This window comes from Eubalaena glacialis, chromosome 15 (assembly GCF_028564815.1).
Source record: "Eubalaena glacialis isolate mEubGla1 chromosome 15, mEubGla1.1.hap2.+ XY, whole genome shotgun sequence".
In the NCBI taxonomy this organism is placed as follows: domain Eukaryota; kingdom Metazoa; phylum Chordata; class Mammalia; order Artiodactyla; family Balaenidae; genus Eubalaena; species Eubalaena glacialis.
In genome coordinates, this window is record NC_083730.1 from 90,364,600 (window position 1) to 90,381,906 (window position 17,307).

Sequence of the window (17,307 nt, forward strand, 5' to 3'; positions counted from 1 at the left end):
AATTAGTTCCCAGATCAGTTACAGTTGAACGCTCACCCTCTTACAGCCGGGAGGCTGCGGTGCTCAGGAGTGATTTGGTGAAATAAGACGCGGAAATTCCGAGCCACGGTTCTCGGACTCCGTTTCCCAGGGTTGAGGACGGTGGGGCTGGTGTTTATGGAACGGCCACCTCTGTGCCAGGCACTAAGCTAGGGGGGTTGCCTAGGTTCTCTCATCTAATCCCCAGAGCCACCCTGGAGGAAAGTGGGACTGTCCCATTTCACAGATGAGGAAAACAAAGCACAGAGAAGGCAAGACCTGGAGCCCCATGCAGCAAGTGTGAGGCAGCAAGATGGGCAGTCTGATGTTGCCTCACTGAAGCAGTCTCAGCCCTCTGAATGCCAGCAGCTGGGCTCCCTTTTCTTGGTTTTCAAAAAAACCGGACCTCTGATCTTCCCAGAGCCTGCCAGGTGAGACGGGGACCCTCCAGCTGCCTCCAATGCGCTTCCTCCAACTCTGCTGTGTGTTTTCCCGACCTACTGCACTTCAGCCGAGATGAAGGAAGAATTGCTCGTTGGTTTTTCCACTCATATACTTTTTAAAAACGTTTCTTATTGAAGTATAGGTGCTGTACAATGTTATATAAGTTACAGGTGTACAATATAGTGGTTCACAATTTTTAAAGGTTATAGTCCGTTTATCATTATTATAAAATATTGGCCATATTCCCCATGTTGTACAATATATCTTTGTAGCTTATTTTATACCTAATAGTTTGTACCTCTTACTCCCCGATTCCCTTCCCCGTCCCTCTCCCCGCTGGTAACCACTTATTTGTCCTCTATCTCTGTGTCTACTCATACACTTTTCCTCCTGAAGCAGTCATCTGTAATGTTATCCACCCCGCTTAAGTCTGGAAAGGCCGATTGTAGGGGCTTCCGATTTTTCAAGTATTCATACTTGAGCTAAAAGTGTGTGCAAGAAACCCAGCGCTGCCATAACATGAATATAATCACGACTGCAAATTAGGAAACACTTACAAAATCAGCCCCAATTCAAATACCCCTTCCTATTTAACACAAGACCCAGTGCTCTAGGGCAATGCTTCTTGTGGGTCCAAAGCCCCCGGGTCTCCGTGTGATGCAGATTATCTCAAGATGGAAATCTGTCCAGGATGAGCAAAGAATGCGGGCTTCCGTGCTGGTTGTGGTGCTAATGTTGAAGTGTAGCTGGAAACACAGTGAATCAGAGGAGAATCAGAGGAGATGACAACTGAAGAAAAGCAAAGCTGTAGGGTAGGCTCAGCTCTACCAAACAGAATGACTTAACACCAAAGGGTTAGGAGACGCCCTTGGGGGCGTGCCAAGAGCCCCATCATTTTGGGAAAATGATCCCCTTGTTCAGGGTTTGGCAGAATTTTTCTGTAAAGGGCTTGATATTACACATTTTAGGTTTTTCGGAGACACATACAGTCTCTGGCATTTTCTCTTTCTTTGTTTTCTTTTTTTTAAGAGCCTTGACAATGTAAAAATCATTCTCAGCTCACAAGTCCATATAAACACAGACCACAGGCAGGATTTGGCCCCTGGATCTTGTTGTAAAAGTCTGACGTGCCAAAAAGGTATCTGTAAGGCTCTCATAGACACCTCTCCGTCTGTAATCAGCTCCACACCCCCATGTGCTAACGTTTCTGTTCTTCTAGGCAATGTGTGTTCCCGTGCTTGCTACATACTGCCTTATCTTTATTTGATTTTATTTTCTATGCCTCTCCCTCCAATAGAGAAAAGAGAGTTTCAGGAGAAGTGTTGGCTAGTCTCCATCTGCCAGTTGCCTCATCCAGACATTTCACATTTATGCTTAATAGCTGCCCTCTCACTCAACAAGGACTTTGTTCCACGCCCTGACAGGCCATTCCATAAACATTATCTGATTTAATCTTCGCAACAACCCTGATGATTCCCCAAGTTCACAGCCGAGGAGACTGATGCTGGGAGAATTTAAAACACAACAAGGAAAGAGCAGAGACAGAACCGAGGCAGTTCTGTCCCATGTCCTAGCTCTTCAGCACAGAGCAGGAGAAGAGATCATGTGTTCCAGCCTTGGAGGTCCACATTCAAACCTGGCCAGGCCACCTCCAGGCTGTGTACCCTGGACACATCACTTAACCAGCTCTGAGCCTCAGTTCCCCGTCCATAGACCTGGCATAAAAAGACCACCTGCTTCATGGGTTGGTGGTAGAGATGAAAGCGTTTAGCAAGCACTCCCCAAATGTGACCTGGTTTTTTATTTATTATTATGATGCACTACCTCTAAATGACTCCCAAGTACATGTGCATTGAAAGAGATTGGTTTTTTTTCTTTTTTTTAATTGAAGTATAGTTGACTTACAATGTTTTGTTAGTTTCAGGTATACAGCAAAGTGATTCAGTTATGTATATGTATATGTTCATTTTCATGTTCTTTTCCATGATGGTTTATTACAGGATATTGAATATAGTTCCCTGTGCTCTACAGTAGGACCTTGTTGTTTATCTATCCTATATATAATAGTTTGCATCCACTAATCCCAAACTCCCAATCCTTCCCTCCCCTACCCACCCCTTGGCAACCACAAGTCTGTTCCCTATGTCTGTGAGTCTGTTTCTATTTCGTAGATAAGTTCACTTGTGTCATATTTTAGATTCCACATATAGGTGATATCATATGGTATTTGTCTTTCTCTGTCTGGCTTACTTCACTTAGTATGATCATCTCTAAGTCTATCCATGTTGCTACAAATGGCATTATTTCATTCTTTTTATGGCTGAGTAGTTTTCCATTGTTTATATGTACCACATCTTCTTTATCCATTCATCTGTCGATGGACATTTATGTTGTTTCCATGTCTTGGCTGTTCTGAATAGGGCTGCTAGGAACATTGGGGTGCATGGATCTTTTCGAATTAGAGTTTTGTCTGGATATATGCCCAGGAGTGGGATTGCCTGGTCATATGGTAGCTCTGTTTTTAGTTTTTTGAGGAACCTCCGTACTGTTCTCCACCGTGGCTGCACCAACTTACATTCCCCCCAACAGTGTAGGAGGGTTCTCCTTGAGAGAGGCTGTTTTCTACCGTCTGGAACATTTTAGATTAAACCTGCCTCATCCTCAGACCCTCGTGAGATTTGAACCCACAGCATTGGTGTGGAAGGCGACGTGTCTGGTCTTTGAGCTGCAGATGTGTTTTCTCTTGGTCCCATTTCCCGGATGAGTGAACTGAGGGTGGGTGGATGGATTGGCTCATCTGAGGCCACACGACCAGCCAAGAGGCAGAGCCAGGTCTGAGCCCCACCGTGGCCTCTCCATGGCACCAGCACGTCTCCCACACACTTTTCCTTCTCTTTTGTAATTGAGATGTAATTCACATGCTATAAAATGCACCATTTTTTGACAAAACTGTAGGGTATTGTTTATTTATTTTCTAAATTTCATATTCTAAAAATTTTTTTATTGAGGTGTAGTTGATGTACAATATTATATGTTTCAGGCATACAACATAGTGATTCACAATTTTTAAAGGTTATACCCCATTTATAGTTATTATAAAATATTGGCTGTATTCCCCGTGTTGTACAATACCTCCTTGAAGCTTATTTATTTCATACATAATAGTTTGTACCTCTTAAGCCCCATCCCTGTATTACCCCTCCCTCTTCCCTCTCCCCATTGGTAGCCACTACTTTGTTCTCTGTATCTGTGACTCTGCTTCTGTTTTGTTATATTCATTCGTTTCATTTTTTAGAATCCACATGTAAGTGATAACATATAGTACTGTCTTTGTCTGACTTACTTCCCTTAGCCTAATACCCTCTAGGTCCGTCCATGTTGCTGCAAATGGCAAAATTTCATTCTTTTTTATGGCTGAGTAGTATTCTATTGTATATATATAATATATATACCACATCTTCTTTATCCATTCATCTGTGGATGGACACTTAGGTTGCTTCCGTATCTTGGCAGTTGTAAAAAAGGCTGCTATGAACATTGGGGTGCATGGATCTTTTCTAATTAATGTTCTCTCTGTTTTGGAATAAATACCCGAGTGGAATAAAAAGCACCATTTAAAATCTTTAACTGAGTGGTTCTTAGTATATTTAGAAGGTTGTGCAACCATCACTTCTGTCTAATTCCAGGACATTTCCATCACCCTAAAAATAAAACTCAGACCCTTTAAGCAGTCACTCTGCATTCCGTTCCCCCTGCCCCTGGCAACCACCAGTCTGCTCTCCACCTCTATGGATTTGCCTATTCTGGACATTTCATATCAATGGAACCATAAAATATGTGTCATTTTGTGTCTGGCATCTTTCACTTAGCATCATGTTTCAAGGTTCATCCACATGGTCACACGTCATTCCTTTTTTGTCACTGAATAATATTCCACTATATGGACGTCACACATTTCCACTCTCCTCATTTCTCTTGATGAGAAGCCTCTGGGGAATTTGTAGTGGGTATTTCACACCCACTCCTGGGATAAGTGCCCCCTCCCCTGGCCAGTTGGATTTATCTTTTTAATCAGTTCACACCCCCTCAGCCTTTTTAACCCTCCAGAAGTAATTCTGTGTTCTCTATTCATTTAAAAATTAAAAACCCAATTTGTAAAAAAAAATACAGAAAATGGCCAAACCAATTTACATTTATGAGGGCAAATCAAACAAAGCGTGTTTTCTCTGAAGCCTCGGGCTTTTTTCAAGCTTGAAATGACAGTGATTTAAAAGTACCTTACTTGGGCTTCCCTGGTGGTGCAGTGGTTGAGAGTCTGCCTGCCAATGCAGGGGACACGGGTTCGTGCCCTGGTCCGGGAAGATCCCACATGCCGCGGAGCAAATGGGCCCGTGAGCCACAATTACTGAGCCTGCGCGTCTGGAGCCTGTGCTCTGCAACAAGAGAGGCCGCGATAGTGAGAGGCCCGCGCACTGCGATGAAGAGTGGCCCCCACTTGCCACAACTAGAGAAGGCCCTCGCACAGAAATGAAGATCCAACACAGCGATAAATAAATAAATACATAAATAAATAAAATTAAAAGTACCTTACTTGATGGATTCTTTTCAGAAACACAGAGCAGTTCTCTGGTTCCTGATGGAAGGAGGTGGATGGAGAGAGAAAAACAGTGACAGCAGAGAACAAACATTTAATAACAGGAAAAGCGTCCAAGTAACAGTTGTGCCTTAGTCGTGTTGTGTGAGGCTCTGAAAGGGTATTGGTGGGTGGGGTCTGATGTCAGCTGGGGGCAACAGGAGATGTCCACCCGTCTGCTTTCAGAGGAGGACTCCATTCCGTGATGCTGGGCATCTCATAGCTCAGGGGGGTCTGGAGGGAGGGCAGCCTGCAGCCTGGGCTCCAGAGCCACGCTACGTGGTGGATAAAGGCAGGCGGCACCTGCTCCCAGCCTGCCCTGCCCAAAATGAGTTCTTCCAGGTCCGGCTGGGGGTTCAGAAATCACACAATTGTACGCATTTAAATAGCGTGCCAGGCACATCGCTATGAATTGGCCTCGACCGTAAAAGGATTTGGGAGCAGCAACAAGCCCCATATAACTCTGTAATCTGCAGTGTCACTATCACACACAGATACACACACACACACACACACAAAAACACACACATTTTTAACTCTCTAGGAAATCTTCCCTCCTTCCCAGCACAGCATCTCTCCAAGTCCTTGGGAGAGGACAAAGGACCTTTACAGTCAGACCTGGCCGATGTGCCCAATCCATGCCTGGGTGCCTCACTGCCCCCTCTGCTTCTACAATGTGTGCTATTGTTTTCTGTAATCCCATAGCTATGCCCGCAACTGGGGGAAACCAGAAAAGTACAATCCAACCGGAAAATCGCTCCCTCACGGGGATCCAAGGATGGTACAGGAGTTCTTCATTTCTCTTTGTGGTTTTGATTTACATTTCCCTGAGGGTTAGGGACGTTGAGCATCTTTTCATGTATCTGTTGGCCATTTGGATATCTTCTTTGGAAAAATGTCTATTCAGATCCTTTGCCCATTTTTTAATTGGGCTATTTGGGGGTTTTGTTTGTTTGTTTTTTGCTTTGAGTTGTATGAGGGAAGAACACAGATTTGAGCCATGGAGAATATAGCTGGGGGTCTACTATGTAGAAATAGCTTATTGACTGATGAAGCCAAACAGAGGAAAAGAGAGTCAAGAGATGGGGAGACATAGAAATTAATTGCATGCAACTAGAGATGATCATACTAAGTGAAGTAAGTCAGAAAGAGAAAGACAGATACCATATGATATCATCTATATGTGGAATCTAAAGTATGGCACAAACAAACCTATCTACTAAACAGAAACAGACTCACAGACATAGAGAACAGACTTGTGGTTGCCAAGGGGGAGGCAAGGGGGGAGAAGGATTGGGAGTTTGGGATTAGTGGATGCAAACTATTATATATAGGATAGATAACAAGGTCCTACCGTAGAGCACGGGGAACTATATTCAATATCCTGTAATAAACCATCATGGAAAAGAACATGAAAATGAACATATACATATACATAACTGAATCACTTTGCTGTACACCTGAAACTAACAAAACATTGTAAGTCAACTATACTTCAATTAAAAAAAAGAAAAAAACCAACCTCTTTCAATGCACATGTACTTGGGAGTCATTTAGAGGTAGTACATAATAATAATAAATAAAAAACCAGGGGGGAGGGAAGGATTGGGAAACTATTATATATAGGATGGACAAACAACAAGGTCCTACTGTATAGCACAGGGAACTATATTCAATAGCCTGTGATAAACCATCATGGAAAAGAATATGAAAAAGAATGTCTGTGTGTGTATAACTGAGTCACTTTGCTGTACAGCAGAGATGGGCACGACATTGTAAATCAACTATACTTCAATTAAAAACGAAAGAAATTAATTGCAACATGTTTTGAGAACCTGGTCCTAGCAATACCTGAGCTGGAATCCTCCCTCAGATATTTGAGTTGTACAAGGCAATAGGTCCCCTTTTTTTGCTTAGATTGAGTTGAGTTGGATTTTTGCCACTAGTTAATGAAAAGGTCCTGACAAACCCAATATTGTCATTGCCTGCTTGCTTGTTCCCCCCCGCCATCCCATCCATCTGTGTGAGCATGGGCTTGTCACTCTGGTTCACTACGTTATAACCCAGTGACAAGAACATGCTGGGTGCACAATAAGGGTTCATTAAATGGCTGTTGGATCTTCATGGTTATCTAGGATTTGACAGCTGGAAAGACAGAGAAGATGCGGTCCGACCCCTTAATTTGTAAAATGAAGAAGCGAAGATTCCAAAAGATAAGAGATGCGATGAAGGTTCTGCCGAAAGTTAACGGCAAAGCATAGAGTAGAATCTGGGATTCCAGACTCCTTGTGCCCACCAAGTAACAGACACACCAAAAACTATTGATCAGGAAAGAAATTTGTTTCTTTTTACTCATTTTTAAAAAATTTTTATTTTATATTGGAGTATTGTTGATTAACAAGGTTGTATTAGTTCCAGATGTACAGCAAAGTGATTCCGTTATACAAGTATCTATTCTTTTTCAAATTCTTTTCCCATTTAGGTTATTAAGGAATATGGAGCAGATTTCCCTGTGCTATACAGTAGGTCCTTGTTGGTTATCTATTTTAAATATAGTAGTGTGTGAGTGTCAATCCCAAACTCCCAGTCTGTCCCTTCCCCCTGGTAACCATAAGTTCGTCCTCTAAGTCTGTGAGTCTGTTTCTGTTTTGTAAATAAGTTCATCTGTATCCTTTCTTTAGATTGACAAGGAAGGAATTTTTAAATACAGGGAACTTCATCCTTGTGGCTTAGCCAGGTTATCCTGAAGATCAATGCTTTCTTCACCCATTTGGCATTTCTATGACTGTTAATTTCTCCTCCTGAAATTGATCTTGGTCAGTGAAAAGTATCTAATGATTCACCAGTCTTAATCTTGATGTAATTCAGTTTAGGAATAAGAAGTGTTAGGTAAAAGAGGATGTGTGTGTGTGTGAGAGAGAGAGAGAGAGAGAGAAACTGCAATGACCATTAGAAAGCTAATCACAATTAGTACACGAGGGAGTTTGCTGCTTTAATGAAGCCATTAGCCAAAGAGCATTCTCAGAAAGAAAATGTTAAGACTGAACTCCAAGCACATTACCTGTAATGAACCTGAAAATGGACTTGGGGGATTTCTGCAGTATTCTTAGCATCTGTAATAGCCAATGTGGACACTGCCCAGATGGCAGCTCCAGCTCCAGGAAGCCTGTGGACCCAAGAGAAGACATGGCAGAGGGTTATTGAACTGCTGGCTGATGGGCACCAGCATCGGAGAGAGGCTTGTGCTCTCCTTATAACGGATGACTCTTTCAGCTATGCTCTTGGTTAATGCAAAAGGTTGTTTCTGTGTCAATTGCTTCCCTGGAGGAAGAACTGAGAAAATCTCTTTCCTTGCATCTCTGGCTTCAAAGTGAAGCAGCAGTTCTGGAGAGGGACTTGGGGAGAAGTTGACCCAGTGGTTAAAGGTGCCAATAGATGTCCCAAAGCCACAGACCCTTTTTCATCTTCATTTGACCATAAAGAAAAGGATTACAAAAGTGCAAGCAGGGAGTGCCTACAAATTCAAAAGAGAAAGCATTTTCTTCATCACTTTGCAAATCACAACACACGTGAGAGGTGTGATGCTCATCATTTTGCACGAAGTCAGTATGAACAGGATAAACCAATGTCCCCAGACCTCTGATGGAATGGGCCACAGTGGGTCAACAGAGGAAGACAGTTTGGTTGGCTACACAAAACAGTGAAGCCCATTGCCAAGGTGTAGTAGTGATCACAGGCATTTGGGGGTAAAAATTACCTAACTCTTTGATTGGTTTTGTAATGGGTATCTTGTTGCTCTTGTTTGCCTGATGGGAATCTATACATTCTATCTTCTTCTCATAACACAGTTCTGATTTCTTTTTAAGACTGCCCTTTTCCAGTTGGAATCAGTCTTGGTAGGCATGTCAGTCTAAGTGGCCCCATCCTTCCCTGGATAACGGATGGGCACCATGATGAGACCAATCAGACTCTCCCTCCAGAAAATTTAAATCATAAGCAGAGTCACTCAAGGATAGAAATGGTTGAAGCGATTCACTCCACTTCACTCTAGAGAGACTTGCCCATCCTTTCCTCTTTTCAACATCCTGGAAGCTGTTCTTGGTCCTGCCTTTACAACGGCTTCTTCAGCTTTTCCTTTGATCCCGGGAGTAGCCCAGGATCTATCCACTAAGAACCTGATTTCGTTTCCTGTTACTGCTCTAACAGATGAACACAAATTTAGTACATTACAGTTCTGGAAGTTGGAAGTCAGAAATGAGTCTTCTGAGGCTAAAATTAATGTGTCTTCCTTCTGGAGGCTTTAGGGAGAAATCTCTTCTTTTTCCAGCTTCTAGAAGCCGCCCACATCTCCCGGGTCATGGCCACATCACTCTGCTTCCAGCACCGCATCTTCTTCTCTTCATTTGACCCCCATGGCTACCTCTTCAAAGAACTCTTATGGTTATGTTGGGTCCACCCCAGGTAACCCAGGGTAATCTTTTCATCTCAAGATCCTTAGCTTAATCACAACTGCAAAGTCCCTTTTACCATGTAAGGCAACAGATGCACAGGTTCCAGAGATTAGAACGTGGGCATCTTGGTTATTCAAGCTACCAGAGTACCTTCCTGCTCAAACTAGCCAGTCAATTTCTGTTGCTTACAACCCAAACCTAACTGATGTGTAACTTTTACTTGGTCTCTGCAATAAAGAAAAAGAATACATATTTTTGGATTGTTGTTGTTGAAAACTAGGAAGACGATCACAAATAAACTAAAAGTAAATTGTGAAACGCTCTTGGGAAATTGTTCAAAAATGACTCCTTTGCCCAGGTCTCTAAGGTAAGTGCTGCATGTCTTATCTAAACAAAGACAGCCTGGCACACACCTTGGAGGGCTTCCCCTAGGGTCAGAGAGAACTGAATAGCTCCCTTGACCCAGCTATGTCTGGTTCTTCCGGCAGGACACTGAGATTCTGAACACCGCCATCCTCACGGGAAAGACAGTTGCCATGCCCATCAGGGTGGTCTCCGTGGAGGAGACCAGTGCTGTGACGGATATCTCGGAGTCGGTGGAATGCAAGTCCACAGATGAGGAAGTCATCAAAGTAAGTGATTCCAGGGATGTCCCTGGCGGTCCAGTGGTTAGGACTCGGCGCTTTCACTGCCGAGGGCGTGGGTTCGATCCCTGGTCGGGGAACTAAGATCCCACAAGCCGAGAGGCGTGGCCAAAAAAAGTGCAAAGTAAGTGATTCCATTAGCCGTCTGGATTGAACTGGTGGAAACTTCATGGGGGCCTCCCATTCACTAAGAGAGTTTAGCCTGGTGAAATAAGGGGTTCAGTTGGTTGGTTTATATACACAACGCTTCCGGTGGCTTTACTAAACTTTCCCATTTCCATCTCTTAATTTGACATCATGCCAACCTAGCTGTCATCAAGAGAGCTATGCACTATGGGTCAAACCCCCAATACCTACAGTAACCAAGCAGGTAATTTAAGTGAATGAAGTGGTAACTCAGACAAACCCATTTCTAGAAGGGTAGCAATAGTCAACTCCTGTCAGTTGTGGCGTGTATAAATGTGAATTTGTGCTTGCTACGTCTTCAAGAGAAGCTGCAAATTTGGTAAAAGTCACCTTGTTTTTCAAAGTTGGCAACCAAAGATAATTAAAAAAAAAAAAAAACTACGATGGGCAAAAAATAAAATATAAAATACATCGGCAGCATGGGTCTGGCCCATGGGGCAGCTGTGACTGCTCTATAGGGAAAATTATGAACTTTGGGCCAAATTCAGCCCACCACCTGCTTTATAAATAAAGTTTTATTGGAATATGATCACTCAAATCTATTTCTTTTTTAAAAATTTTATTGAATGATTCTTTAAATTCTATAATGCTTTACAATTTTCAAAAGTTTCACACATGATTTCTTTTTTTTATAAATTTATTTATTTTATTTTTGGCTGTGTTGGGTCTTTGTTGCTGCACGCGGGCTTTCTCTAGTTGCGATGAACAGGGGCTACTCTTCTTTGTGGTGCACGGGCTTCTCATTGCGGTGGCTTCTCTTGTTGCAGAGCATGGGCTCTAGGCACGCGGGCTTCAGTAGTTGTGGCGCGCGGGCTCAGTAGTTGTGGCTCATGGGCTCTAGAGCGCAGGCTCAGTAGTTGTGGCTTACGGGCTTAGTTGCTCTGCGGCGTGTGGGATCTTCCTGGACCAGGGCTCGAACCTGTGTCCCCTGAATTGGCAGGCGGATTCTTAACAACTGCACCACCAGGGAAGCCCACATGATTTCATATAGTCCCCTAATGATCCTGTTTTTCTTCCTCTACCCCTATATTGCCCCTGCCCCCCTTCCCTCTCCCCACTGGTAACCACTAGTTTGTTCTCTATATCTGTGCATCTGCTTCTTTTTCATCATATTCACTAGTTTGTTGTATTTTTTAGATTCCACGTATGAGTGGTATCACACAGTATTTGTCTCTGTCTGACTTACTTCACTTAGCATCATGCCCTCCATCCATGTTGCTGCAAATGGCAAAATTTCGTTCTTTCAAATTTATTTCCATATTGTCTGTGGCTGCTTTTGAATAGTTTCCACAGAAACCATATGGCCTGCAAGTCTAAAATACTTACCATTTTGCCCTTCCAAGAAAAAGAAAAAGCTTGCCTAGAGAAATCCCTGCTCTGGAGACTAAGTGTCTTGAGGGAAGGACCCTAATTTTTGGTCTTTCCCACCAACGTATACCATGATCATGTACCCACAATACTTGCTCAAAGAATAAGACAGTGAGGGTTTTTCCAAGCCAGAAATTAACCGTTTGGTCTTTCTCTATATTTTTTGAAATCAATAGGAACATATCCAGAAAAAAACATAAACATCCAAAACAAAGCATCCAGATAATGTTTCCCCGTCCCCGCCCCCCAAATCAAGTCTGACAGATAACAATCAGAGTCTTCTCTCTGGGGTTAAAAACAACACGTGTGCGTGGAAGAGAACCTTACAGACCGTTGAAGGGGAGGATTGGGGTGGAAAAAATCCTTCTCTGCAAACCCCACCCCCAGCATGGACACCTGGCAACCAGCACTGCCAAGATTGTCCACTGCACTTGGTGCCATGTTCACACGGTCTAAATTGTTACACCGACCTTCCAGTAGGTCGCAGTAAAGCGTCCCAACAATATCCTGTGACCGTCATTTTTTGGCTGTTGGGAGTGTCGTCTCAAAGAAGGGACTATTTTTTGTAACTAAACCAAAAGTGATTTATGGGCAGATGGTAGCCCTGAGCCCAGAGTGCTTTACAGAAGACCCAAAAAGCCTGTGGGAGGAGGGGGGGGGTGGAAGAAGTTCTAAACAACACTGTCCAATAGAAGTACAATGTGAGCCACGCAGGTAACTTCAATCCTCTCGAGTCACATTCAGAAAAAGAAAAAAACAAAACAAGTGAATCTGATTTTTTAACGGCATATGTTTAACCCATTCTATTTAAAAGCTTATTTCAACATGTAGTCAATGTAAAAATGATTAATACGACATTTCATATTTTTTCGCACTAAGTCTTTACAATCAGTGTGTGTTAGAACACACCTCCATCACAGCCCCATTTCAAGTGGTCCAGAGCCACGTGTGGCTCGTGGGCGCTGCATTGGACAGCAAAGTTCTAAGCTCAGAGGCAGGATTTTGCGACCTTACCACGCTTAATATTTTGCGCCAGCTAATTCTTTGTTATGGGGACTGTCCCACACATTGTAGGATGTTTGGAAGCATCTTTGGGTTCTTCCCAATAAATGCCCATAGCACTCCAAGTTGTGACAAACAAACATGTCTCCAGACACTACTAAATGTCCCCTGGTAGACAAAACCACCCCCACTGAGAACCACTGCTCTGAGGGACCTCTGCTCTGCTTCTGGCTGGGATCTCTTTCCTGTGGCTGAAAAGTAACTTTGGTAGGAGGGGAAGGGGAAGAGGCACTTGGTTTGGACCAGCCGTGGTCACATACCAGGTCCTTGCTGATCATTTGCATTTATTACTGATTTGCAATCCCCCGAAGGGCCAGGACCCTTGATAAGTGTGACCCTTTGAAAGGACACCTCTGGCGCTGATGACTTTTCTAGAGGTCCATCTTTCAGCCTACAAAAACCCAGAAACAAATTTCACTGCAGTTGTACACATAACTGCCTTGAGCTGCTCTTAAATAGGTTTGACATGTAGTTAGTATCTTTAGGGAAATGAATGTATTCAAGCTAAAAACCGCCCCCTGAAATGAATTCTGAGTCGATACCCCTGGCTGTTGACAAAGCAAGGGGAAGTCTTGAGTCAGCAGAAGCCAAGGAAGGATGTCTGAGCAGGCACACGGGAACCCCGTTCCCCAGGACCCAGACACAGCCTGTGGTTTGCGGTCTGACAAGGTGAATGATACTTGAAGAGCTAGTTTGGTACAGCTTAGGGTGCCATGGTGAGAAGAAAGGGGGAGGGAATTGGCCCCTAATACGTGCCTACCCTCCAACAGGCTCATAAGGTTTGGGATTTAGACAGACCTGAGCTCTGGAAAGTCCTCTGAAGGCTCTGAGATGCCACCCTACGTGCAGGTTGACAAATCAACCTGTCACAGTTTGCTGGCAGAAGACACGAGACTCCTGGATCAGAGTCAGAGGGCTAAAGGGCAGCCAGTGCATCTACATCTTCCTGCATCTAAGCTCCAGTCACCCCAGGGTTATGCCACACTGCATGTGCTGTGGGCTCCGTTCCAGAAGAGGGACCCTGGGCTTCAGGAACCCGAGTCTTTTTTAACGGGCAGTGTTAGGGACTGAATGTTCGTGTGTTCGCACAGTTCACGTGTTGAAGCTTCAATGCCCCATGTGATGGCACTAGGGGTAGGGCTTTGGGAGGTGATTTGGGTTCGATGAGATCCTGAGGATGATGGGATTAGTGCTCTCAAAAGAGGAAGAGAGTAGATTCTGCCCTCTCTCCGCCATGTAAGGACACCGCAAGAAGGCGGCTGTCTGAAAGCCAGGAAGAGGGCTTTTAGCAAAACTCGACCGTGCCTGCACGTTGATCCTGGACTTCCCTACCTCCAGAACTATGAGAAATAAATGTCTGTTGTTTAGGCCCCCAGCCTGTGGTATTTTGCTGTCGCAGCCTGAGCTAAGATAGGCAGAAAGCCTGCCTCGCCTTCTCCCGGACAGAGACAGTATCTCTGCTCTACTCAGCCATGAGCTTGCCTGCCTTTTGCTCCAGAAGGGAACTCTCTGTCTCTCTCTCCTGAGGCTTCTCACTATATAAACATCCTTGAAAAGACCATTCGGACAAAGACAGTCGAGTCTCTGTTTGTAAGATGTCGAGAAACACAAGAGGATCGTGTGCAGTTTCTTCCAGCAAGTTCTTCTTGGCTTTGCCATTTCCAAGCTATGCAGTCTTGGGCGATTCATATATTCCCTCTCGTCCTGGGTGTCCTCCTGAGTAACGTGGGGACAATCACATACCTAATTCCAAAAGGTCATTGTGAGGATGCATGAGTTTAATTTATCAAGTAAAGGACTTAACCTAGAAGCCAACACATGGAACGGACTTAACTCTGAGTCAGGTAATCCCCTTGATGACCCTATTAGGTAAGCCAGGGGTTACAGACTGGCTGTCTACAGGTGTATTTTGTGTGGTAAGCACAGGGTTATTTAAAAATTAGAACTGGATGCAGCTTATTTCCAGTGTATGATTCAGCGACATTTTAGGAAATTGACTGAGTTGGGTAACCATCACCATGACCCAGTTTTGGAATACTTTTGTCACCCCATTTACTGTTCATCCCCATTCCCACCCCTAGCCCTGGGCAAACACTAATCTACTTTCCATCTTTATGGGTTTGCCTCTTTTGGGGCATTTCATATAAATGGAATCATACAGTATGTGGTCTCTTACTAAAGAAGTTTGGCTATCATTTTGTACATAACCTCTTTTGACACTTTATGGATAACCATGTAGAGAGATGTAATTTTATGAGAATGGGATCATATCATACAAACTATTTTTTTTAACCATGGACTTTTAAAATTGGCAGATCAAATGAACTTATTTACAGAACAGAAATAGACTCACAGACATAGAAGACAAACTTACAGTTACCAAAGGGGAAGGCGGGAGGGATAAATTAGGAGTTCGGGATTAACAGTTACACACTACTATATATAAAATAGATAAACAAGTACCTATTGTATAGCACAGGGAACTATATTCAATATCGTGTAGTAACCTATAATGGAAATTAATCTGAAAAAGAAGAGATTTGTATATACATGTATAATTGAATCACTTTGCTGTATACCTGAAACTAACACAACATTGTAAATCAACTATACTTCAATTAAAAATAAAGGGAAAAAAATTTTTAATTAAATTGGCAGATCTATAGATACATACACGCACACACACGCTACAGCACACCTTTCCAGCCCTCAGGTAATCAGTTAATTACCTACCTGATCTCCTTCTACGCTTTTCTCCGTGCTCATGTGATCATAAACACAGACACATCAAGAGTGTCTGTGTGTGTTATATATAAACACACACACAGAAGGATTTTTCTGTCCTGGTTTGTTTTGCAGAGATGAGGTACACATTTCTGCCTTTTCCCTCCTCTCACCTTGCGATGCTTCATGAATATCCCTGACTGGTGGGCATTTGGGAAATGAAGCTACGTCAGTGTGGGGTGTGAAGGAACCGCAAGTGAAGAGGGGTCTGGTCTGCAGCGTGTTCAGTGTTTAGGTCAATAGGAGTAATAACGTGAGAGTGGAGAGACCTGCGAACATCAGCGTCTGTGCTGATTGACATTCAAGGAATGAAAAAGCAACAGCCCAGAGAAGGGCAGTGATGTGCCCAACAGAAGCCCAGGAACAGTACGAGGAGGGAAGATACATAACAGGGACAAGCACTTGCAACATCCAAGTAACCATCACCATAGAGTCCTTGCTATACACATTCATCCACACTTGAACATCCTTGAAATACAGATGAGCCACGCAGTCGATGGCACGGCACAGATTAGTTGGCAGAGGTTTTCTCACTTGTGGTCCACAAAGTGACGGTGTCTTAGATTCGACAAAATACAGTGTTTTCCATAACCACCTAATGATTCATTCAACAAAGATGTATTGGCCTTTTTCTAGGTACCATTCCAGTATTGGGGACGTGGCAACAAATAGAACATGTCCCCTGCCCTCCTGGAGCCTGGCATGGAGGGAACAGACAATAACAGATAAGCGTATTACAGGTGGTGACGAGGACCACCAAGGAAATGCAACAGGTGCTGTGCTAGGGCGTGGCCTGGGTGTAAAGGGTGACTCTGGATACGATGGTCTCCGAGGAGGAGACGTTTGGGCCAGCTGGTGGCAGGGAAAATAATGACTATCAATGCCTGCTATTGACTGTGTATCCCTGATTTTCACAGTGCTCTCTCCAGCCCCCCATCCTAACCAGGCTGACACTAGGCTACCCCACCCTGTACTTCCTGGGTGGCTCCTACCCTGGCCTGCAGCCCTGCTTGTGCTTTCCCCAAAGCTCCTGAGGCCACAGAGGCTAGGCAGTCCCCCTGACAGGGCGGGGATGCTGAGATTTAAAACATCATTAAAGAAAGCTCATTTATTGAATTTCCAGTGCAGCCTGTCTGACCTCCAGGGCACAGTTCCAGCTAATGGATTCCGGGGCAGAGCTAAAAATAATGTTACATGGGCAACCAGCGGGGCCCTGCTTCCCCTGCTGACCAAAGGAGTTCTAGTACGTGGAAAGCAACCTCACGTAAGCAACAGTCATTTTTCCCTGTGCAATGGCTCCCCTCAGCACAAAGCTTTCTCCCTACTGAATTTACTATTGATTCCACAGCTCTGAGCCCTCGAGAGGGCTAAGTTCTTTAATAACAGCCTGAAGTGTTTAAAGAGTCCATGAGATTGATTCCCATTGTGAACAGCAGCCCCTCGCCCAGTGGGAAAATGGGCAAATGTTTTCCCAAGGAGGGAAGAGAGCTGCTCATTTTTTGCTTCTCCTATCAGACAGGCTCTGGAAGAAAAGCCAAAAGGTCTTTATCCTTAAGAGCCATTTGGTTCTAAGAATGAAAGAAAGTCAAGGACAGCAGAGGAGTCCCGGGCATCAGGCTAGGTTGAGTGACACTGCCCAGTTGTGCCCCAGTTCTGGGCTGGGGGTCTCCAGTGTAAAGCAAGGAAGTTCCTTCCATGAAAGTTCCTTCTAGCGCCA

The 17,307-nt window shown here is 44.0% G+C and overlaps 1 protein-coding gene across 1 annotated transcript in view; it reads left to right on the forward strand.

The window, feature by feature from the left end:
• The window catches only part of TMEM132C (transmembrane protein 132C), a 379,805-nt gene that overhangs the window by 337,530 nt on the left and 24,968 nt on the right, over positions 1 to 17,307 (forward strand). The window contains exon 5 of the mRNA XM_061169897.1: positions 10,035 to 10,178. Within this exon, the coding sequence (XP_061025880.1) occupies positions 10,035 to 10,178 (144 nt within the window). The remainder of the gene's footprint in view (positions 1 to 10,034; positions 10,179 to 17,307) is intronic.